Source organism: Phaenicophaeus curvirostris, chromosome 15 (assembly GCF_032191515.1).
Source record: "Phaenicophaeus curvirostris isolate KB17595 chromosome 15, BPBGC_Pcur_1.0, whole genome shotgun sequence".
In the NCBI taxonomy this organism is placed as follows: domain Eukaryota; kingdom Metazoa; phylum Chordata; class Aves; order Cuculiformes; family Cuculidae; genus Phaenicophaeus; species Phaenicophaeus curvirostris.
Window position 1 is genome coordinate 558769 of NC_091406.1, and position 17120 is coordinate 575888.

Genomic DNA, 17120 nt, shown 5'->3' on the forward strand with positions numbered 1-17120 from the left:
AGCCCCAGGTGCAGAAGAGGCCAGGGATCCATCCATCCAGGCAGGGATGGATGCTGTCCTGTCCCATCCTTCTCCCTTGGGAGCTTCCCCAAGCATCAGGCTTTCAGGTCCTGAGGGTGCTGGTGGCATGGAGAATGCTCCCCTGGCTGTGGGGTGGGGAGGGAAGGAGGCTGGTGTGGGGTCTGGGGCATTCATCCCTCACAGGAGGAAGGAGAGGGGCAGGCGCATGGAGAAAAGCGAGCAGAGGAGTTACCCTCTCAGTTTGCAGAAATGCTGCTGTAGTTCTTCTTGACAGGGAAGGTCAGCTGCCCCGAGAGGTCCAGCGACAGCGCCTTCGGGTGCAGTGCCCGTCGCTGGGGCAGGGGGCTGGAGCTGGTCCTGGGCGAGTAGAGCACTGCCAGCTCGGGGCCCGGCAGGCTGCCTTCTGCCAAGAGAGCTTCCACGGCCGCTGCCGGCTCCGTCCTGCCGCGTGGGAGGCTCGGTGAGGGCTGCAGGCTGTGCCGCTTGGGCGGCGGGGGGCTGTGGTTCTGGAACCTCACGGTCTTCACTTGCTGCAATGAGAAGGGAGCAGAGTCACAGTGGGAAATTTTTTTGCCTGATTTTAGAGCTCAGAAAAGACTCAAGATTTGATTGTAATGGAACGTTGGTTTGCATGGACACAGCCTCTACAGCATCTCACCCTTTCTAAAGGACAATCTGAGCAGCACGGTCAGCAAGGCAAATACCTGATTTCCTAATGCAGGTACTGATCCCCGTGATTTCTGTCAGAAGAAAACCTGACGAGAACGGAGCAAAGCCCTTGTGGGGCTTAGCTCTAGTCAGTATTGGGCTGATGCTGAATGCCAGTCCCGAAGGACTGGGGGACCCCCTGGTGTAGCGGGTAGCCACCAGCCGTACCTTCTCAGCTGCGTTGCGGGAGGTGTCTGGTTTGACCAGGATGGATGGTGGGGCAGATGCAGGTGGCTTTGGAGCTGCCTCGCTCTTTGCTGGAGCGTCTTTGGCGTCCAGGATCACCGAGCTACACACCGAGGGAGTTCTGCTTTCTCCTCCTCTGGCCACAAGCACCGGGGAAGCATCGTGGGAGAAGTTTGGCCTCGTTCCTGCCTCGGCTGTGCTGGCTCCAGGAGGGATGCTGTGCAGCGACGGGCTGACGTGCTGATAAAGCTGAAACTGCTGAGGCCGCACCACGGCCATAGGAGGACGCCTGAGTGAGCCAGCAACCTGCACGGGCGTCCCAGCCTGCCCAGGCCTCTGCAGGGATCCATCTGGGGAGCAAGAACCAGAAAAGAGTTGAGGCAGCGGGAATCCAAAATGGTACAGAGAAAGCAAGGAGGCAGAAGTGAGCGGTGGTTACAACCCAGCACTGAGCGCAGTTCACAGGGATCCCCACGCACCGGGACCGCTCTGCAGGAATGCCGCAGACCATCAGTGGTGTGGAAGAGGCACCTTGCTTGCCTGAATGCGCTTGGAGCGGTGTTCCACACCGGCATAGGGTGGAAACCTTGCCAGCCTCATTGGGAAGAACACACCCAACCAAGCGCTGCATAAACCTCTGCAAAGAGTTCTGTGCCAAGACAAAATGTCTACGGTGACTGTGCTCCCCACGGCTGGGTGCCAGTGGTGTGGGACCCTGGCTCCTCTGCGGTGGTGGGAGGCATTCACCCAGGGTCCTGGCACCCTGGGGAGGGATCTCCCACAGCCCCAGGCATGTGTGTGTGGGAAGCACAAATCGGGTTTTTGCAGAGAAGGAGAAGAATATAGAGCTGCTTGGGAGGATTTTCCCTCTGGCTCTCTGCTACATCAAGGCTTTGACTTCACAGCTTCACTGGGTAACTCCCAGTGCTGCTTTTTTGTGCAGTAGCCTTTCTCATCTTCAGGCTCTTCATGATATTATCCATCTCGGATATTTCCAGGTTGAATGTTTTTTTCCCCTCAGTAGAAGTTGTTCTGTTCTCTTGATCATCCTCCTGCATGAGTTACCAGGAATACAAGCAGTGCTCAGATATGAGTTTGCCAGAACTTCCCCCGTGGCACAGCTGAGTTTTACTCTCTTGCTCAGAGTTCCTTTCTTAATAATTCCTGATAATACTCTAAATTAACCTTTTTCTGAATTGCTTCTGAGAATGGAGTTGGGGTTATCTTAGAGCTGCCTGTGACAATTCCAAAACCTCTCCCCTGAGCAACAAAAGCTAATGCAGGGCCCAAGGTTGTGTGTGTATAATTAGGGATTATTTCTCCCCATATCTGTGTATTGGTGTTTCAGCTGCTGTTTTAGTGCTGTGTTGCCGGATGTGGTGGGCTTCAGGGGTTGGATTTGCTGATTTACATTTTCCAAGATCACTGCAGAGGTCCCTTTTAGAGACCTGTACTATTGGCTTGGTACAGTTCACATTTTACTCTTTGGTTTGCCACATAAAAATGCTTTTACATTTAATAGTCTCCCTTACTCTGTTGTTTAAGCATTTGGGTTATGAATGCATTTTGTGCCACATTCGTGATCCTGAGCTGCTGTCCCAGAAGCGAGCCGTGCCATGCTCTGGTGCGGCGCTGGTTGATATGGGCGAGCCAGCTAACACCCCCACCCCGACTCATCCACAGGGCTTTGCTATGTTCAACCGAGCGAATTGCATTTTTCTCTGCGTTCTGGACACTGCAGCCTGGCCGTAACGAACCCCCTTGGAAAGAGCCTTGCCAAGAGCCCTTCTCCCAGCAGTCGCTCTGTGTCTGCAGACCTGGAGTGTCAGCAGGGGAGCCTGCGCCCCAGCTGCTGCTGCAGGGAGGTGCTGAGAGTGCCCTAGGAGTGCTCCACCTGAGCAGGAGCCCAGCCCTGCCAGGGACCACTCCAGAGAGCAGGGGCTCTGGAAACGTGCTTTCCTCTTTTTACTTTTTGCGGCTCCAGTGCTAATTACAGGCAGCTGGTGTGGTTTGAGGGGTACGCATCTGGCACTTACTGGTACGCATCTACCCCCCAGCACTTACTTTTCCTCGTGCCGCCGCGTCCACGCCGCAGCGATGCCTGTCCCAAGGCTGCAGCTGCGCTCCTTCCAGGTGAGGTGATGGGCATGGGCAGCAGCACTGGTTTCAAAGCTCTGCTCTGTCTTGGGCCATTTTCTGAGGTGCTCCCTTGAGACGAGAGTGAGGAGGTCGATAGCGTCCAGGAGGTGTACAGGGAAGGCATCTTCGAGTCGGAGAGATTAGGTTTCCTGTTTGAAATGGAAAAGAAAATAAGGTCAGACCAGGCATGTGGGTTTGTAAGGAGAGCAGGAATTTGTCCAACAGGGAAGGGGTGATGCTAGTGTTAAAGCAGCACCAGGACCTCCAGTCTGAACTGAGCAATTTGGCAGAATAAAATATAAGCAGGGAAAGAGAAACAATGCAGGGAGAAACCAGACAGCAGCGGGAGTATGTGGGAGTGAGAGTTTTTGATTTGTCACAAGAAGGCTTTTGGGGGCAGGGGCGGAGATGCCACTCATGGTCCCTTGGTGCAGACCCTCAGCCCTGCACAGGGCATGGGCAAGGCGTGCGTGGAGCTGATCCCCGCAGGCTGCCCCTCTGAGCAGAGCTCCCTGAGCTCATCCCTCCCCATCCCTGCTCCTGTGGATGGGACGGCACCATCGCAGCAAGTTTCCAGCCATGGAAACCCTGCTCCAAGTAACAAAACTGCAGTCCTGGGAGAGATGTCTTGACTTATCCTCCTTTTCTATTTGCAGAAACAGAACACTACATTTCTAAGTTGTTCTGCATTTTCTGCCTGACCCGAGTGTGTCTCAGGGGAACTGAGGGCACAGGCAAGGGTTTTTTTTCTCTCCTAAATTGTACATTTAATTGTTGCTCTTTGTAATACATGTTTGTTCAGCTACATCAGTGGCGTCCACTCCTTAAACGCCTACTCTAGAGACAGTATTTTGACTCTAGAAGAGCCTTTAGCTTGTGGTTTCCCTTCTAGCAGGAGCAGACCTAGACTGGAATCATCCAAATGGAATAAAAGGCAAGTTCGAGCACAGACATGCTGCCGTCCATCCTGGCTCCCTCCTGAGCCAAATTAAACAGTCATGGGAGAAGCTGCTGCTGTCCCCATTGACATCCCAGGTTTAAAATAAGTGGGTGAAGGCTGATGTCATGCTGTTCGCTCACATGGGCCATGCGCCCGCTCTGAGGGAAAACTGCCAGCACCCTCCACGTCTCCCTGCCACGGCACTGGAGGAGGAGGAGGACGTGATTCCGAGGAGTTGTGTGCAGCCAACTTGGTACACAGGAAAATAAGAGGAGTGAGGGCTGCCAGGTGTCACACCACCTGTACGAGGAATCCTTGTCCCTTGCTGCAGGAATCCCCTGCAGTGATTTCTCTGTGGGGATGAGAAGACCCCAGATCCTACGTATTACCTACTTCCCTCTCTGCATGTTTTTGTTTCATGTAAGAAAAACCAGACCTGAAGAGGGGAGCGACATAGTTGCTGGGGAAGATGCCCACTCTCCCTGTGACGAGGGACATGCCCCGCAGCCAGCCGTCATGGTCCTTCCCGAAGACGCGGACCCCTTCTCCCTTCTGCAGCTCCAGCTCCTCTGGTCCGTGAGCCACGTAGGAATGGAGAGCCACACACCTGAGGAGAAAGGACGGGTGAGGGGAGGCTTTAACTGCCCCAAACAGGGTGGTTGGGGTGCATCCCGAAGCTCCTGGCTCTAACCGTGCTGAAGAACTGATCTGCTGGCTTTGGGTGAGCGGTGGCTTTTGCCTGAAGCCACTTCAACCAGCACTTGCATCAAATATTTGGATGCTGCTGTTATTGTGGAGAGAACTCACAGGGGAGAAACTGTCTGCAACTTCTGGCTAAAGGGGATATGAATAAAAGAAGAGCTAACAGGAATGGAGAACAAAGGAGATCTCATCAATGTTTTCTGTCCCAGAAGTGCCAGCCAAGGGCGACAAGCATTGTTCTGGAGGAGAAAGCTCCACCTCGCAGAGAGTGCTCCATTGAAATGACTGATTAAGGGCTAATGTATACCTGTCCTAAGGCAAAGCAGTATGAAAGAGCGCAGGTAGATGCTCTGTCGGAGCAATAGCATCAAGAACACATTCTGTCTTTGAAGTCCCGAGCTAGAGGCCGTGCATCCCTGCCTTAAGCCTCATCTGGAGGTGTTCAGAGGCACAGGGAGGAGTGCTGCACATACTGCGAGGCAGGTGTTAACCCCATTATCCTCCCTGCCCTCATTCCTCTGTGACCAGACCCCTGCAGAGACAAGCACGGGGACTCCAGTCACTACTGGGGGCTTTTGAGGATGAAGTGGACAGAGGAAGAGACAGACAGCTCTGCTCAGGGCTGGTGAAGAATCTGGACTAGAAATTCATTTGAGATCCTCTCTGGACCTCTCTGTCGTGGTTCTGGGACTATGAACAAGTGATGAGGCTTTGTTTTCCCCAGTTAACCATGCGTGACCACACAGCAAAACAGGAGCAGGAGAAAGTGGTGGACTTCTCAAAACTTCTCCCTGTTTGTTCTTTACAGAAGTTTAATTTGTCTCAGTGCATGCAGTGGTTTTGGATGCCCCGTGCTAATGCCTGAAAGCAACAAATGCCATGAGTGCAACCTGGATTTATAGATATTTCTCACAGGTAGCTGTGCACCCGCAGGCCTGGCTCGACACTGTGGAGGTGCTAATTGCCACGTAGACAGCCTGGTGCTATTTTGTTGTTCTTGGGCAGCTGATTACAGAGCCAAGATGATGGATCTTACCTAGAGGAATGTAACCCTCACAATATGTCATCTGCACATTTTAAGTCTGGAAGAGTTTGAAAAGGTTAGATCATTCAAAACACCAGTGACCGTTACTGCCTTACTTGAAATAATTAATGGGAGGCACTTAAGGAGTAATTAGTTTCTTAAAATGGTCCATTGACAAGTGGGCAGAATGATACACTTATAAATGGTTCAGTGGGGTAGGAAGGTGCAAGGATGGAGCACCTGCTGGGAGTATAACTCGAAAAAATGAGACTTGGGACAAGGGAATGATCTATATCCCTTGATTTTCCTAAATTTAATCTTTGAGTTCAACTGCAATAATTCTCTGTGACCAGAGCTGCACTCAGGTCTGCCTTTACCTTTCAGTTCACAAGAACCTTGTGCTGGAGAAGCCTCCGGTGAAGATACAGGACATTACATCCCTCCCTCCTCCAGCATATTTCAGTTTCCTTACTTACAAATAAGCTGGGATGTGGTGCTGCAGATGGGGAAGAGTCACGATGGCTGCTGAGTGCCCCAGTGATCCTGATGCAGGGTAGTAAGATGTACTGACCTGCAGGGAGAAAGAAAGCAATAAATTAATCTGAATATAGGCTTATTTTAGCCACTGGAAGAGCAGCTAAAGATGTGACAGGCTTCACCCACCCTTCAGGAAAAAACAAAGACGTTTCAGGAGAAAAGAGTTTGGAGCATTTGACAAACAACATGACCAGGCAGTAAAAGGAAGACTCTTGGTCCATCTGCTTCAACACAGAGATGCTTTCCAGGACGTGGCTTTTGGTTGGTGCTTATCCCACCAGAAACCGGCTGGTATGAGTAACCTGCTGTGTGAGGAGGCTCTCAGAACAATGATGAAACAGGATGAACCTAAACTAACAACCATGACTCCAGGTGTTAAATTTGAGCCTTAGACCTAAACCTGTAACTGTTGCCGGTCTCCTCTATATGAGATCCAAACCAGAGAGGAAACGCTCCTGCCTCTCCTCTTGCACCCAATATTATCTCATCCCTTTCTGCTCGGCTCAGAATGAGGTGAGGACTTTTGATTCACTCAGTCTCTGGTCCCTGCTTCAGGGTGGAAAAGGAGTGTGGGAGAACAGCATTTTAAGCCCAGACTTCGCTAAGCAAGAGACGATCGCGTCTGCCAGGTGAGGACTGGTGTCATCACTGCTGTCTCACTTGTTATTCATTCAGCTCCAGCTGGGAGTATTGGCATTGTCTAAATCCTAAATAATACAGTCCTTGCCCCAGTGATCTTTTAATAACTGTTATTAAAGCTGTTTGCTGTGTCTGTGGCGTCCTGAGGAGCCTGCAGACCTGTGTGCACGTGGTATGTAGACTGTGCTGGGTAAGAGCTGGAGCTTGGACATGTTTGTTTGGTTTGGGGTGGCCTTTCCCCACCATCACTTTGCATATGAGGAGAGGTACCAGCCACCCTAATGCCCCCTCTCTCCTCCTCTCCTGGGGGTCTTTCCTGTTCCAGGGAGGAACCCCAGACCTGGTTCTGCTGTCAGGGTAGTTCTGTGCCCTGAGCACGCCGTGCCAGACCTGCAGCTGTGGTGGGTGAGTGCCCGTCCCTGCTGCCACCCACCGAAGGTGAGTGCCTGGACCTCCCTGTCCTCCCAGTGAGGATGCGGGCAGTGTGCTGGGCTGTTCCCATTCCTCTGTCTCCTTTGGGTTTGGGTACCTTTCCATGGCCCCAGGCTGGATATCACCTCCAGCCTCCCCCTCTGCCATGGGCTGTTTGAAGACCAGACGAAGGAGGAGGAGCCTGAGCACAAAGATGATTCATTTTAATTTGTGCAAAGGAGACAAACTGCAGATGGAGTTCATCAACTTAAAAGGCGGTGCTGCTCATTTTCCTTATCTGCGACAGTCTCTGTGGCAGCGGCTCCTGCAGAATGAGCCCGTGCTCCATTAGCTCCCAGCAGACAGCAGATGTTACTTGCTTGCCTTGGGAGAAAACATTTGCTGAGCATCCTGGCCAATTTATCTGGGCCAGTGCAAGAGGACTGGCACCACAGGTTAGAGGCTCTCGCAGCCAGGAAAGGGAGCTGGAGAGACACTGTGGTTAAAGGACAGAGGAAACTGCCCATGGCTAATGAGAGGGCTATGATTAGTCACTTCATTAGTTCAGCAGTTAATTTCAAAGGCTTAAACTCAGGCAAATTGGATGACGTCTCTCAGGCTGATAACTGCTGCAGCTCCATCTCCAGTGTACTCTGCAGGCTGAAGGAGCTTCCAGGGGCCAAGAACAAGGTGTGGTGATGTTTCACTTGGCTGCAAAGTGGGTTAGCGTTTCATGGCTGGCTGATGGAGTGAGTGGTAACAAATTGGTATGAGAGCCGCTAGATATGGGAGACATTAATCCTTTTCCGAAAGCATCTGAAGAACATGCAGATAAAAACCCATAGCATATACTGGCCGCTGTACTGTGTACTAAGAAACGCTGCTGAAGTGCTTGGTGGACAGTTAGGTCTAAGTGCCTCCTCTGCTCTTTCCCTGTGGCCACTGGGGCCAGGTCCCCTGGACAACCTTTGGTGTCTTTCCCCTTGGTCAGGAGACTCGGCATGCAGCGGGGTTATCTGATCAGGGCTTTCCTGCCATACCAGAAGATGATCCTGCCAGGAGCTGCAAGGCAGCGCGCTTGAGAGGAAATGGTGTCCTTGCTGGCTGCAAACTTCTGTAGCGGGTAGGGTGCAAGGTCTTTCAGTGAAAGTTAAGAATTTTCTAGGGAAGGAGAACCCTTCCCGTTCCCATGAAAGCCCAGCTGTCTTTCATATAGCAAAAGCAACATGATTTAAGCTGAACTCTTCTGAGCAGGCATAGCCAGTGCCTTGTGCATGTGCCCAGCAGCGTGGCAGAGCATTAACTGGAGCTGGGAGAACAACACGCTGTCCTCCAGAGGTGGTCCCTCCGTGGCAATAATACCCTGCACCTCTATTGCCTTGCTTGGGTGGCTCTCTGAGGGCTTTGCAGGCATTAGGAGATCAGTGAGGGCTCTCCAGCCCCACAGAGGCAGGCAGGGTTTGTTATCTCCACTTCCCGGGAGGGAGGCTGAGGTCTCTTGCAGGGGATGGAGGGAGCAGCTCTGCTGTGCCTGGCTCTGGGGCTGGGATGGTGGCCTTGGGGGCTTCCATCGGCCTCCACCCTCCAGCAAAGTTTCTCTGTGAAAATGATGAGAACGAGCGGTGCTGCTGAGCCTGGCCCAGGATGGTCCCAGTTGCTGAACCCACTGGTCGGTGCCAACCGTGCGTGCTCCTTCTTGTCCGTTTGGTTTCTACCTTTGCTCCTGTGCTTGTCACAGCAAAGCTCGGGGCTGGGAATTGCAGGGGGAGGGCGCCCAGCCCTGTATTGGCCTCCCCACAGTTTGGAGCATTCAAGCTGGCATCCTCGGGATGCTGTCTTCTGCTCATCTGTCTGTTCTAGAGCACAATAAGATTTCTCGGATTAAGCTGCTCATCCCCATCTGGAACTCAGTGCTGCATGTGCTGAAAGGCACGAGCCATGTTGTGCTAGTCAGGAGGTGAAAACAGTTCCCAGCGCGGCAGGGCGGCTGCAGCAGCGTCCCTGGCGATCGCAGGCCCCGGGAAGGCACCGGGCTGGCGTGTGGTTGGCTGTGGGGCTACAGGATCGCTAATGGTGCAAGCCGCCAGGGCTTTAATCTGTTATTCCTTTCAAATCCAATTTCTAGTGATCATGCCTGGGACACGGTGCTGGAGTGCTGGCTTAGAAAGGGGAAAAAAAGTGACTCACCAGCTCCATTGCTCTCCAGTAAATTAAGTTAATTAAAAATCCCCAGCAACTCTGGACCTGGAATGATGGGTCAGCTTCAAACAGCCTTTGCATTTCTCTCTTTTTTTCTAGTCCAGGTAGGGTCAGACCAGGCTCTCATATGAATAAAGTTGTTTGGAAATTATGATTCTGTTTGAATAATTTTCATAATCAAAACCTTTGAGGCTTGGGAATTTGGAGTTTCTTGTTCCTGCATGGAGCAAAATTGCTGGTTTTCCTGGTGGAACTGTGCTGAAATGCCCACTTCTGGACAAAAGGTTTAATGTTTTTCAGCTCTCTGTTCCCGCTCTGCATGGAAGCAGTGATCCTTTCAGAGCCTGCTGGTTTGTATTTTCAACAGAGAGGAAAAGAGATTGAATGAAATGTTTTCCAGCCACATGTAACTGACTTCAGCGTTCATGTTTGCCGATCTCCTGTGAGTACCTTGCAAGCCCTTATAAGTACAAAGGGTTTAATTTCCTGCCTCTCCTTAAATCCCTCTCTTGCCTCATCTCCCTGTTTATCTTGTCACCACCGTCGTTTCTGTTCCTGAGCCCTGCTGACACGGACACTTCCCTGTCGAGGGTGTGGGGAGGGAGGATTCCCTGTGCCACCACGGGGCGGTTGCTGCTCCTGGTGCTCCAGAGCTGGGTCCTGCGAGTTTCAGATCGTTACATAGAAAAGCTAAATGTACACTGGACACTGGAACAGGCTGCCCAGGGAGGTGGTTGAGTCACCTTCCCTGGAGGTGTTTAAGGCACGGGTGGACGAGGTGCTGAGGGATATGGTTTAGTGTTTGGTAGGAACGGTTGGACTCGGTGATCCGGTGGGTCTCTTCCAACCTGGTTATTCTGTGATTCTGTGATTCTGTACCATGTGATGGGCGTCAGGGTCATCAGCTCACCTCAGTCCTTTCCCAAACGATCAGAAGACCGTGCAGACAAACCCCTAATGCATTTTGGCCAACTGCACAGTGCGTTTCCCCCAAGGAACGCTGCTGAAGCGTGGAACGGGAGCAGCAGCTCTCAGCCAGATGTTCCCTGGCCCAAGCAGGGGCCGAGCCCAGAGGCAGGAACTTGGTTGAGGCTGGGAAGAGATTCCTGATCTGTGCTGTGCCGGAGGCGGCAGGCGGCACAGCTCAGCACCGCTGAGCACCCTTGCACAACAGCACATGCACAGACACGATGCGCCACAAGCCCTGCAAACTGGTTCTGGCTCCACCTGGGCCCCTTGGCACCACGACGGGGAAGGATGAGCAGGAGGAGGCTCCGGTTATTCCCTTTTATGGGCTGAAATGAGTCTGACCTGATCTGTGGTGGAAAGGCCCGGCAGGCACAGGGTGTTTGGGGAAATCCTGCAGACACCCAGCTCGGCTTCTGTGGCTTCCCCTGCCCAGCCCACCCCTGCCTCCAGGCTGAGGTCATCCAACCCTGGGCTTGTTCTCCAGGGACAATTCCCACTTAACTGGTTAAATCCTCATCTACTTCATTCTCAAAAATTGTTGAGTCTTGCCCACCAGGTCTCAGAAACACCTCCAGAGAGGGTGTGCTGTCTGGGGCTGGCTCCTGCTTGTTTTGGGAGCTGCCAGCACTGCTCCATGTGCAGCACCGCTGGGTGTGAGCGCAGGCTCGGGACTGGCTGCGCTCTCTGTGAGGATTTCAGCCTGGAGTCGGAAAGGCTGTGCTGAGCTGAAGACTCCATCTGCTGCACCATGTCTGTGACCACCCACAATGATCCAGGCTGCTCAACCTCTGCAGACTTGCTAGGGAGCATGAAAACGCATGGAAGCAACTCTGGATGTGATTCAACCCACTCTTTTCTTTACTACATTGCTAATAACGGGAGACCCCAGCCTGAGGGTTGTACTCTGGAGACGAGTTTTCAGGACTGGTAGTAGCCATGCAACTGTTCATTACTTCAAAGCTCATGGTTTTTTCTGGAGTAGTTTAAACCCAAGAAACTCAGATCTTTTCCTTCCATGAATACTGTGCATATAAAATCGCTTGGCGTGGAACAACCACACTTTGAGATGCGCTGCTCTTTTTCCAAAGCCTTGGCACTTGGTGTTGAAGCTGAACTCCCACCAGGAGCTGCTGAGCAGGGTAGACCAACCATTGGGATCAGCACCAGCTCTCGTCTCTCCTGTTATGCCTCAGTCCTGCAACTTTACCCAGATCACGAGGGCCAGCCTATCAATAAATTCATCCCTGCAGCTTTCTCATCTGATCAGTACTAGGAAGAAGGCCAAATTACCTTGGTGGGACATGGCCAGTGTGGTCCAGCCTGGGCTTGCAAAAGAATCTCAACTCTGCAGGTCAGCCATCGCAAACCAAAACCAGAGATGGGAAAGGAAAAGCAGATGGGAAAGGAAAATCATGTGTTCATGAACAGAACAGATCCTCCTGCAAACCTCCGTGAGCAAAACTGCTGTTTAGAAGAAATGAAATTCCGACCCTTCTAAGGCAGCACGTTAACACATCCACTCTGCTGCTGCTGCTCAGTTCACACTGAGACATTTTTTTGTACAGTTATATTGGGTTCGTGAGACCTGATACCACTTCAATTGAATTATGGTTCTATTGTAAGGTTTCATTTCCTCTCACATAAACCAGGACCTAATATCCATGGCTCTTTGCAGGCTATTGCTGAGTACAAAATGCATGCTGGGTTTTATTGCACAAGACACCGAACTACCAGGGGCTGGCTTATTGCTTTATAAAGCATTAGAGCCACCTTGAATATGAAAGATGTCGTATAAATCTAAACAAACCCTTTTTTCTCCCATTTCAGATGATCTGTGAAGATTCTGTATTGAGATCTTTGGTCAGAGTGTGAAGAAGGAACGAGACTCTTGTGCCTCCCAAAATGAAGAGCAGACATAGTCCAAAAGGTGAGTGTGTGCTTATTCTCTCAGCCTCAAATCCAGCTTCTCTGAACATTGTCCCAGGTTTAGACTGCAGAGGGGAAGGGCTCCTAGTATTTGCCTTCCCCTGGCAGAAACCATTCATCTGGGCGTGGATAGATGCGGGCAGAGGACCGACTCTGGGTAGGGCAAAGACCCTGTTTGCTTTTCAACAGCCCTGGTTAGAAGAAGAAGGAGGCTTCTTCATTACTTTTGCAGATGATGTAACAGTGCTGAACTGGTGTTTTGTGAGGAGTCCTGCCTGGTAGGCGTTTTGCTTTGGGAGAAAACTATGTGGATTAGATGATGCTAATGGATCTCTATGCTTCCAAAATGCCTTCATGTGCCCAGGTGGGCAGAGTAGAGGTTGTTTAGCAGAGCCCAGATGGGGCTTCTCCTGCGCTGCAGATTTGGGCTCAATCAAGTTTTTGATTAAGCCCCATCCATATCATTGAGGATATCTCCTTGTGTGCATGAGACTAACCGGAGAAATTGAAACACCAAGTAATAAAAAGCACAGGTTTCTACTTTCCTTTTAAGCTTGGAGGTTAGAGGAAAAGGCCATTAAGATGGTCACTGGCAGAGCAGACTGTCTCGTATAATGCTCCTTCCTCACTAACCTTGTTATCGGCTCAGAATTCCTGGCCTGATTCTGCGGGTCCTGCCACACAAATTGATTCCAGGAGAGGAGCTCAGAGAGGCTCGTGGCCAGAGGTGAATGTGGTCGACAGCTGGTTTTAGTTTTAAATCTGCCAATGCTCAGCACTGTCTGTTTTTGATCTACGTGGTTCTATGTCAAAGCAGATGTTTGCTTGCAGCGTGAATCGGGGCACGTGTGTGTCTGTGAATAAGCTGAGGCTCAGTTGGCTTCTATGGGAATTCACGCTCCCTACTGCTTTCTACAGTGAAAAATGTTATACTTTACAAGGTAAGTTCTATGTTTTTTGCACCTGGAGCTCACTGCAGGAGGGCAGAAATCAGAATGGGGATGTGCTTTAACCAGGCTTAGTTACTCTGATAACTTACTTTCTCTTTCTGTGTGTTCCCTTGGGCCCTTGAGCTCTGAAGACAGACCTTTCCAATGCAAAAGGAGTGGAAAGAATGCCGGGCAGACTGGTGTGAATGGATCATCTCACTGACATTGTTAGCATGGGTGTTTTGTCTTTGCATGTTTGTGCTGTAGCTTTCTGACTTCCTGCCCGCGTGTCGAGTGTTTCTAACCAGGATTTGCATTTCGCCTCATATGGCTCCTGCAGCACCCGCACCTTACCTGGAGAGAGGTGCCGTAGGGAAACTCCTCCTTCTCGCTGCTCTGGGTGGCCACGGTGGGGTTGCTGGAGCTGATGAGCACGGGGGAGCTGATCTCCAGTGCCTGCCGCTCAGAGGGCGCGTGGACCATCCTGTTGAGGGTGTTCAGGGCAGTGGTGATGGAGAACTGCCGCAAGCTCTTCCGCCTGGAGTCGGGCACCTTGGGGAACGCAGGTGAATCCGTGACTTTTGCTTTGGGAGATGCCATTCTTAGGGATGTGCACTTAAACTGAGGGGACCAGTGGCTTTTGCTGGTCTGCAGGAGTTGCCTTGCAGTGGTGTTTGGCTGGAAGAGAGAGAAGGGAGACGTGATGATGTGTTTCAGAAGTTTCACCTGGCACAGCCTGATGACTACTCAGTTTTTTTCTCTTTTTCCGCTTTCCCTATCTGGCAGCAGAGCTGGGGGCAGAATTTAGATGACGTTACAGGTGGTTTTTAAAAACTTGTGGCTCAGTCATTTCCCTGACATGTTCTCAGTGACAAACCCTGGATGCAAAACTACTGATGCAAAGCTGACAGCAAAAGAAACTAAAGCTGGTTTGGAAAACACGTTGCTTAGACAACAAGTTACTCAGGGTGAGCCCTCCCCCCATACATCACCAAAAGCGTTGTGACTTGTCAAAGCCCTTGGTTTGCAGGTGTGTGAGGAGACCTGGTGGACTCTCAGCTACAGAGTAATAAATGGAACTCTAACTTAGAAGGGACACTGGGGCACATCTCCCTTTATCGCGCAGCGCTGGCACACCTGGGCGCATCCCACAGCAGGTGTCAGATCCCTGCCACCGACTTCAGGGCATGAACTTGGAGAAGCCCTCACTGGTGGTGACTTCCCAGCAGAGAGATCCACTCAGTTACCTCTCTGTAGGCCAAAGCATCCATGGTTTGATCCTGCTTCTGCAGAAAAAAGCCTGGCTTTTCACCCATTGGGTTTATTGAGAGCAGGGCCAGGCACTGAGTTTGCATATGGGCAGTGTTCAAACAGTGTTTCTTGGAACGTGCTGATCACACAGTATTAATAGTGAAGGGCATGTGGTGACAGTGTTTTTTACCACCGTGACTGCCAGAGGAATTAATCATGATTTACTGCTGACATTAACGAATTGCAAAACTTTGAGATTCTCACCCACTCGTGTGAGGCAACGTGCCTGGCTCCGGGGATGAGCAGGGATTGCTCTCACACAGGAGAGGTATAGGTGTTTCTCAAGCATTATCATCTTAAAGCACGGATTGTTTTCACATTTCCCTCCTCCTCACTCCTTAAAGCAAGGTTTAAAGCCCACGGTGTGTGCACACATGCCCATAGAAAGTGGCAGCATTGTCATTTCTATGTGTAATTCAACTTTAGCCAAAGCCGGAAACATTTTGCTGCCTTCTCTAAACGTTGGGGATGTCATATAATGGGGCACAAATCTAAGTGTTAAAGCCAAGAAAAGCCTCGCATCTCACATTAGAGACCTTCATTTGCCTTGTCCGTAATTAATTCCTAATTCCTTCTTGGCTTTATGTGGCCCTAACAAACTTATTTCTGTTAATGCCAGACTTAAATAAGTAATTAGTAAAGCTGAAATGGTTTCATGAAATGAAAAAGACATTTTATAAAATATATTAGAACTTCAAATAAGATGTTTTACTGGTGTCCTTTCATAAAATAGCCACAAAGAGGTGCTTGCTGTAATTATGACTATTACAGGTATTAACTTTATTTCTAGGAATTCTTGTTGGTGCCATTTACGCCCTGCATCTCAAGCTAAACTACAGGAATGCAATTACTGGCTAGACCGGTGCTAACAAAACACTGTCAGGGAGTGAGCAGCTTCAAGGTGTCCGGAGCCGCAGCGCTGGGTCTGCCGAATGCAAGGCACCGAGCTGGTGCTGAGCAGGCTGGGGGCGGCTGGGGCCAACACCTTTGCACCCCTGCAGGACACAGGCACAGGGTTTCAATCGGAACTGGTGGAAATTGTGTTACTCTCACAACGAGGAAGGTGAGTCTTGGCTTTCATTTGTGTGTCTGAATGTTATCTGTTGGCTGCTGCCTTGAGGAATGAGAGGAGATTGGTGTGTGTTATTGCACCTGAATCTCTGCACAGCCTTTTTTCCCCCAGCAGCTCGTATTTTGGATCACACTGCCTGCAGCAGAGCATTAGTCAGTGTAAGCCAGGCTGTGCTGGACAAATGCAACTCCTGTGTCATCCTCCTGAGGCTTCAGCATCCCTGGGTTGAGGTTCCGCTGCCTGCTAGTGCTCCTGGAGGAATAAATCCTCTCGTTATGGTGGTTTACAGAGATGGCCCTCTCTGGGTACCCACCACGCTGGCCAATCGGCCCGTGCTCAGCGAGCTGCAGGAGGACAGGGCGCTGGCACCCGCACTGCCTCGAGGCTGCTGCAGAAGGGAGTTACAGGAGCGACTGCTCCAGTCTTCGCCATTTCGTGTGGTAGTAGCTGGCCTCTGTCTCAAAGCCGGGGACAGGAGGATGCTCTCCCCTCTGTGCAGAAGCATCTGTTTGTTTTAGATATGTGCTAATTTGCTATGTGTGAGCTTGGCTTATGCTAGTGGAGATGAGTGCAGCTTCCTAATGCAGATAAACAGAATGAGTAAGCTGTGAAACAAAGGCAAATAGAGTGAAAGAGAAAAAAAACAAATGAAGATGGCAGAAAGCCGAGGAAGGCGACACCTACTAATAAGTGAATCCTGATGACAAAGGGAGGAATGTTGGCTGCCCAGCCTCTCTGCATCTGCACTAGTAAGCTGAAAGCCCACACTTCATAGAGCTGTTGGTGATGTGTGATGATGCTCTGAGATGAGTTTTCTCTTTTAGCTCCTCCACTAAGTCAGAAACCACAGCTGGCTCTTGGCTGTTTGATTTCTCTTACCCCTGCCAGCCACTCCACATCCAGCTCTGACTCCCTGGGGATGCCTGGCCGGGTCCATGGCCGCCTCCTCCTGCCTCCTCTTCCTACCCATGAGAGCGAGGAGAGCATCGCAGCTGGGCTGACAGCTGGATGGAAGAAGAGGTGATTTCTCTGCAAGGACACCGATGCCTCTGGGCAGTGCTTGCTGTTCCGCTCTGCCATGCCTCACCTAATTTTGTCACTACAGGGACAACTGACTTTGCTTGGAGGTGCAGTTACTGTCATCTGACAGAGTAAATGCAAGCTCTGTAGCCTTTGGGGAATAAAAGCAAACACAGTAAAAGTTCAGGTATTGCTCTGCAGTTGCGTGCCTCCGGTAGTCTGGGCGTGTTGAGCCTACACAAATGATGTACCCCAAGACCTGGAAGCAGTTTTCTTTCCTGTATCAGGAGGTGACTTTAGAGATCTCCATGGAGTGTTGGCCCTGAGAGCAGACTACTGCCATCAGCCACTCCTCATCAACGACAGCCACACGGGCAAGAAGCTGCC

At 51.1% G+C, this 17120-nt stretch overlaps 1 protein-coding gene across 2 annotated transcripts in view; it reads right to left on the reverse strand.

Annotated features, from left to right (window-relative positions):
* SH3RF2 (SH3 domain containing ring finger 2) overlaps positions 1 to 17120 on the reverse strand; it is a 33438-nt gene continuing 16318 nt past the window's right edge. For both annotated transcript variants that reach the window (XM_069869234.1, XM_069869233.1), the window contains 6 exons: positions 13680 to 14008; positions 6197 to 6286; positions 4431 to 4601; positions 2980 to 3203; positions 898 to 1265; positions 1 to 551 (listed from right to left, as the gene is read on the reverse strand). In XM_069869234.1, the coding sequence (XP_069725335.1) occupies positions 258 to 551; positions 898 to 1265; positions 2980 to 3203; positions 4431 to 4601; positions 6197 to 6286; positions 13680 to 14008 (1476 nt within the window). In that variant the 3' untranslated portion in view covers positions 1 to 257. The remainder of the gene's footprint in view (positions 552 to 897; positions 1266 to 2979; positions 3204 to 4430; positions 4602 to 6196; positions 6287 to 13679; positions 14009 to 17120) is intronic.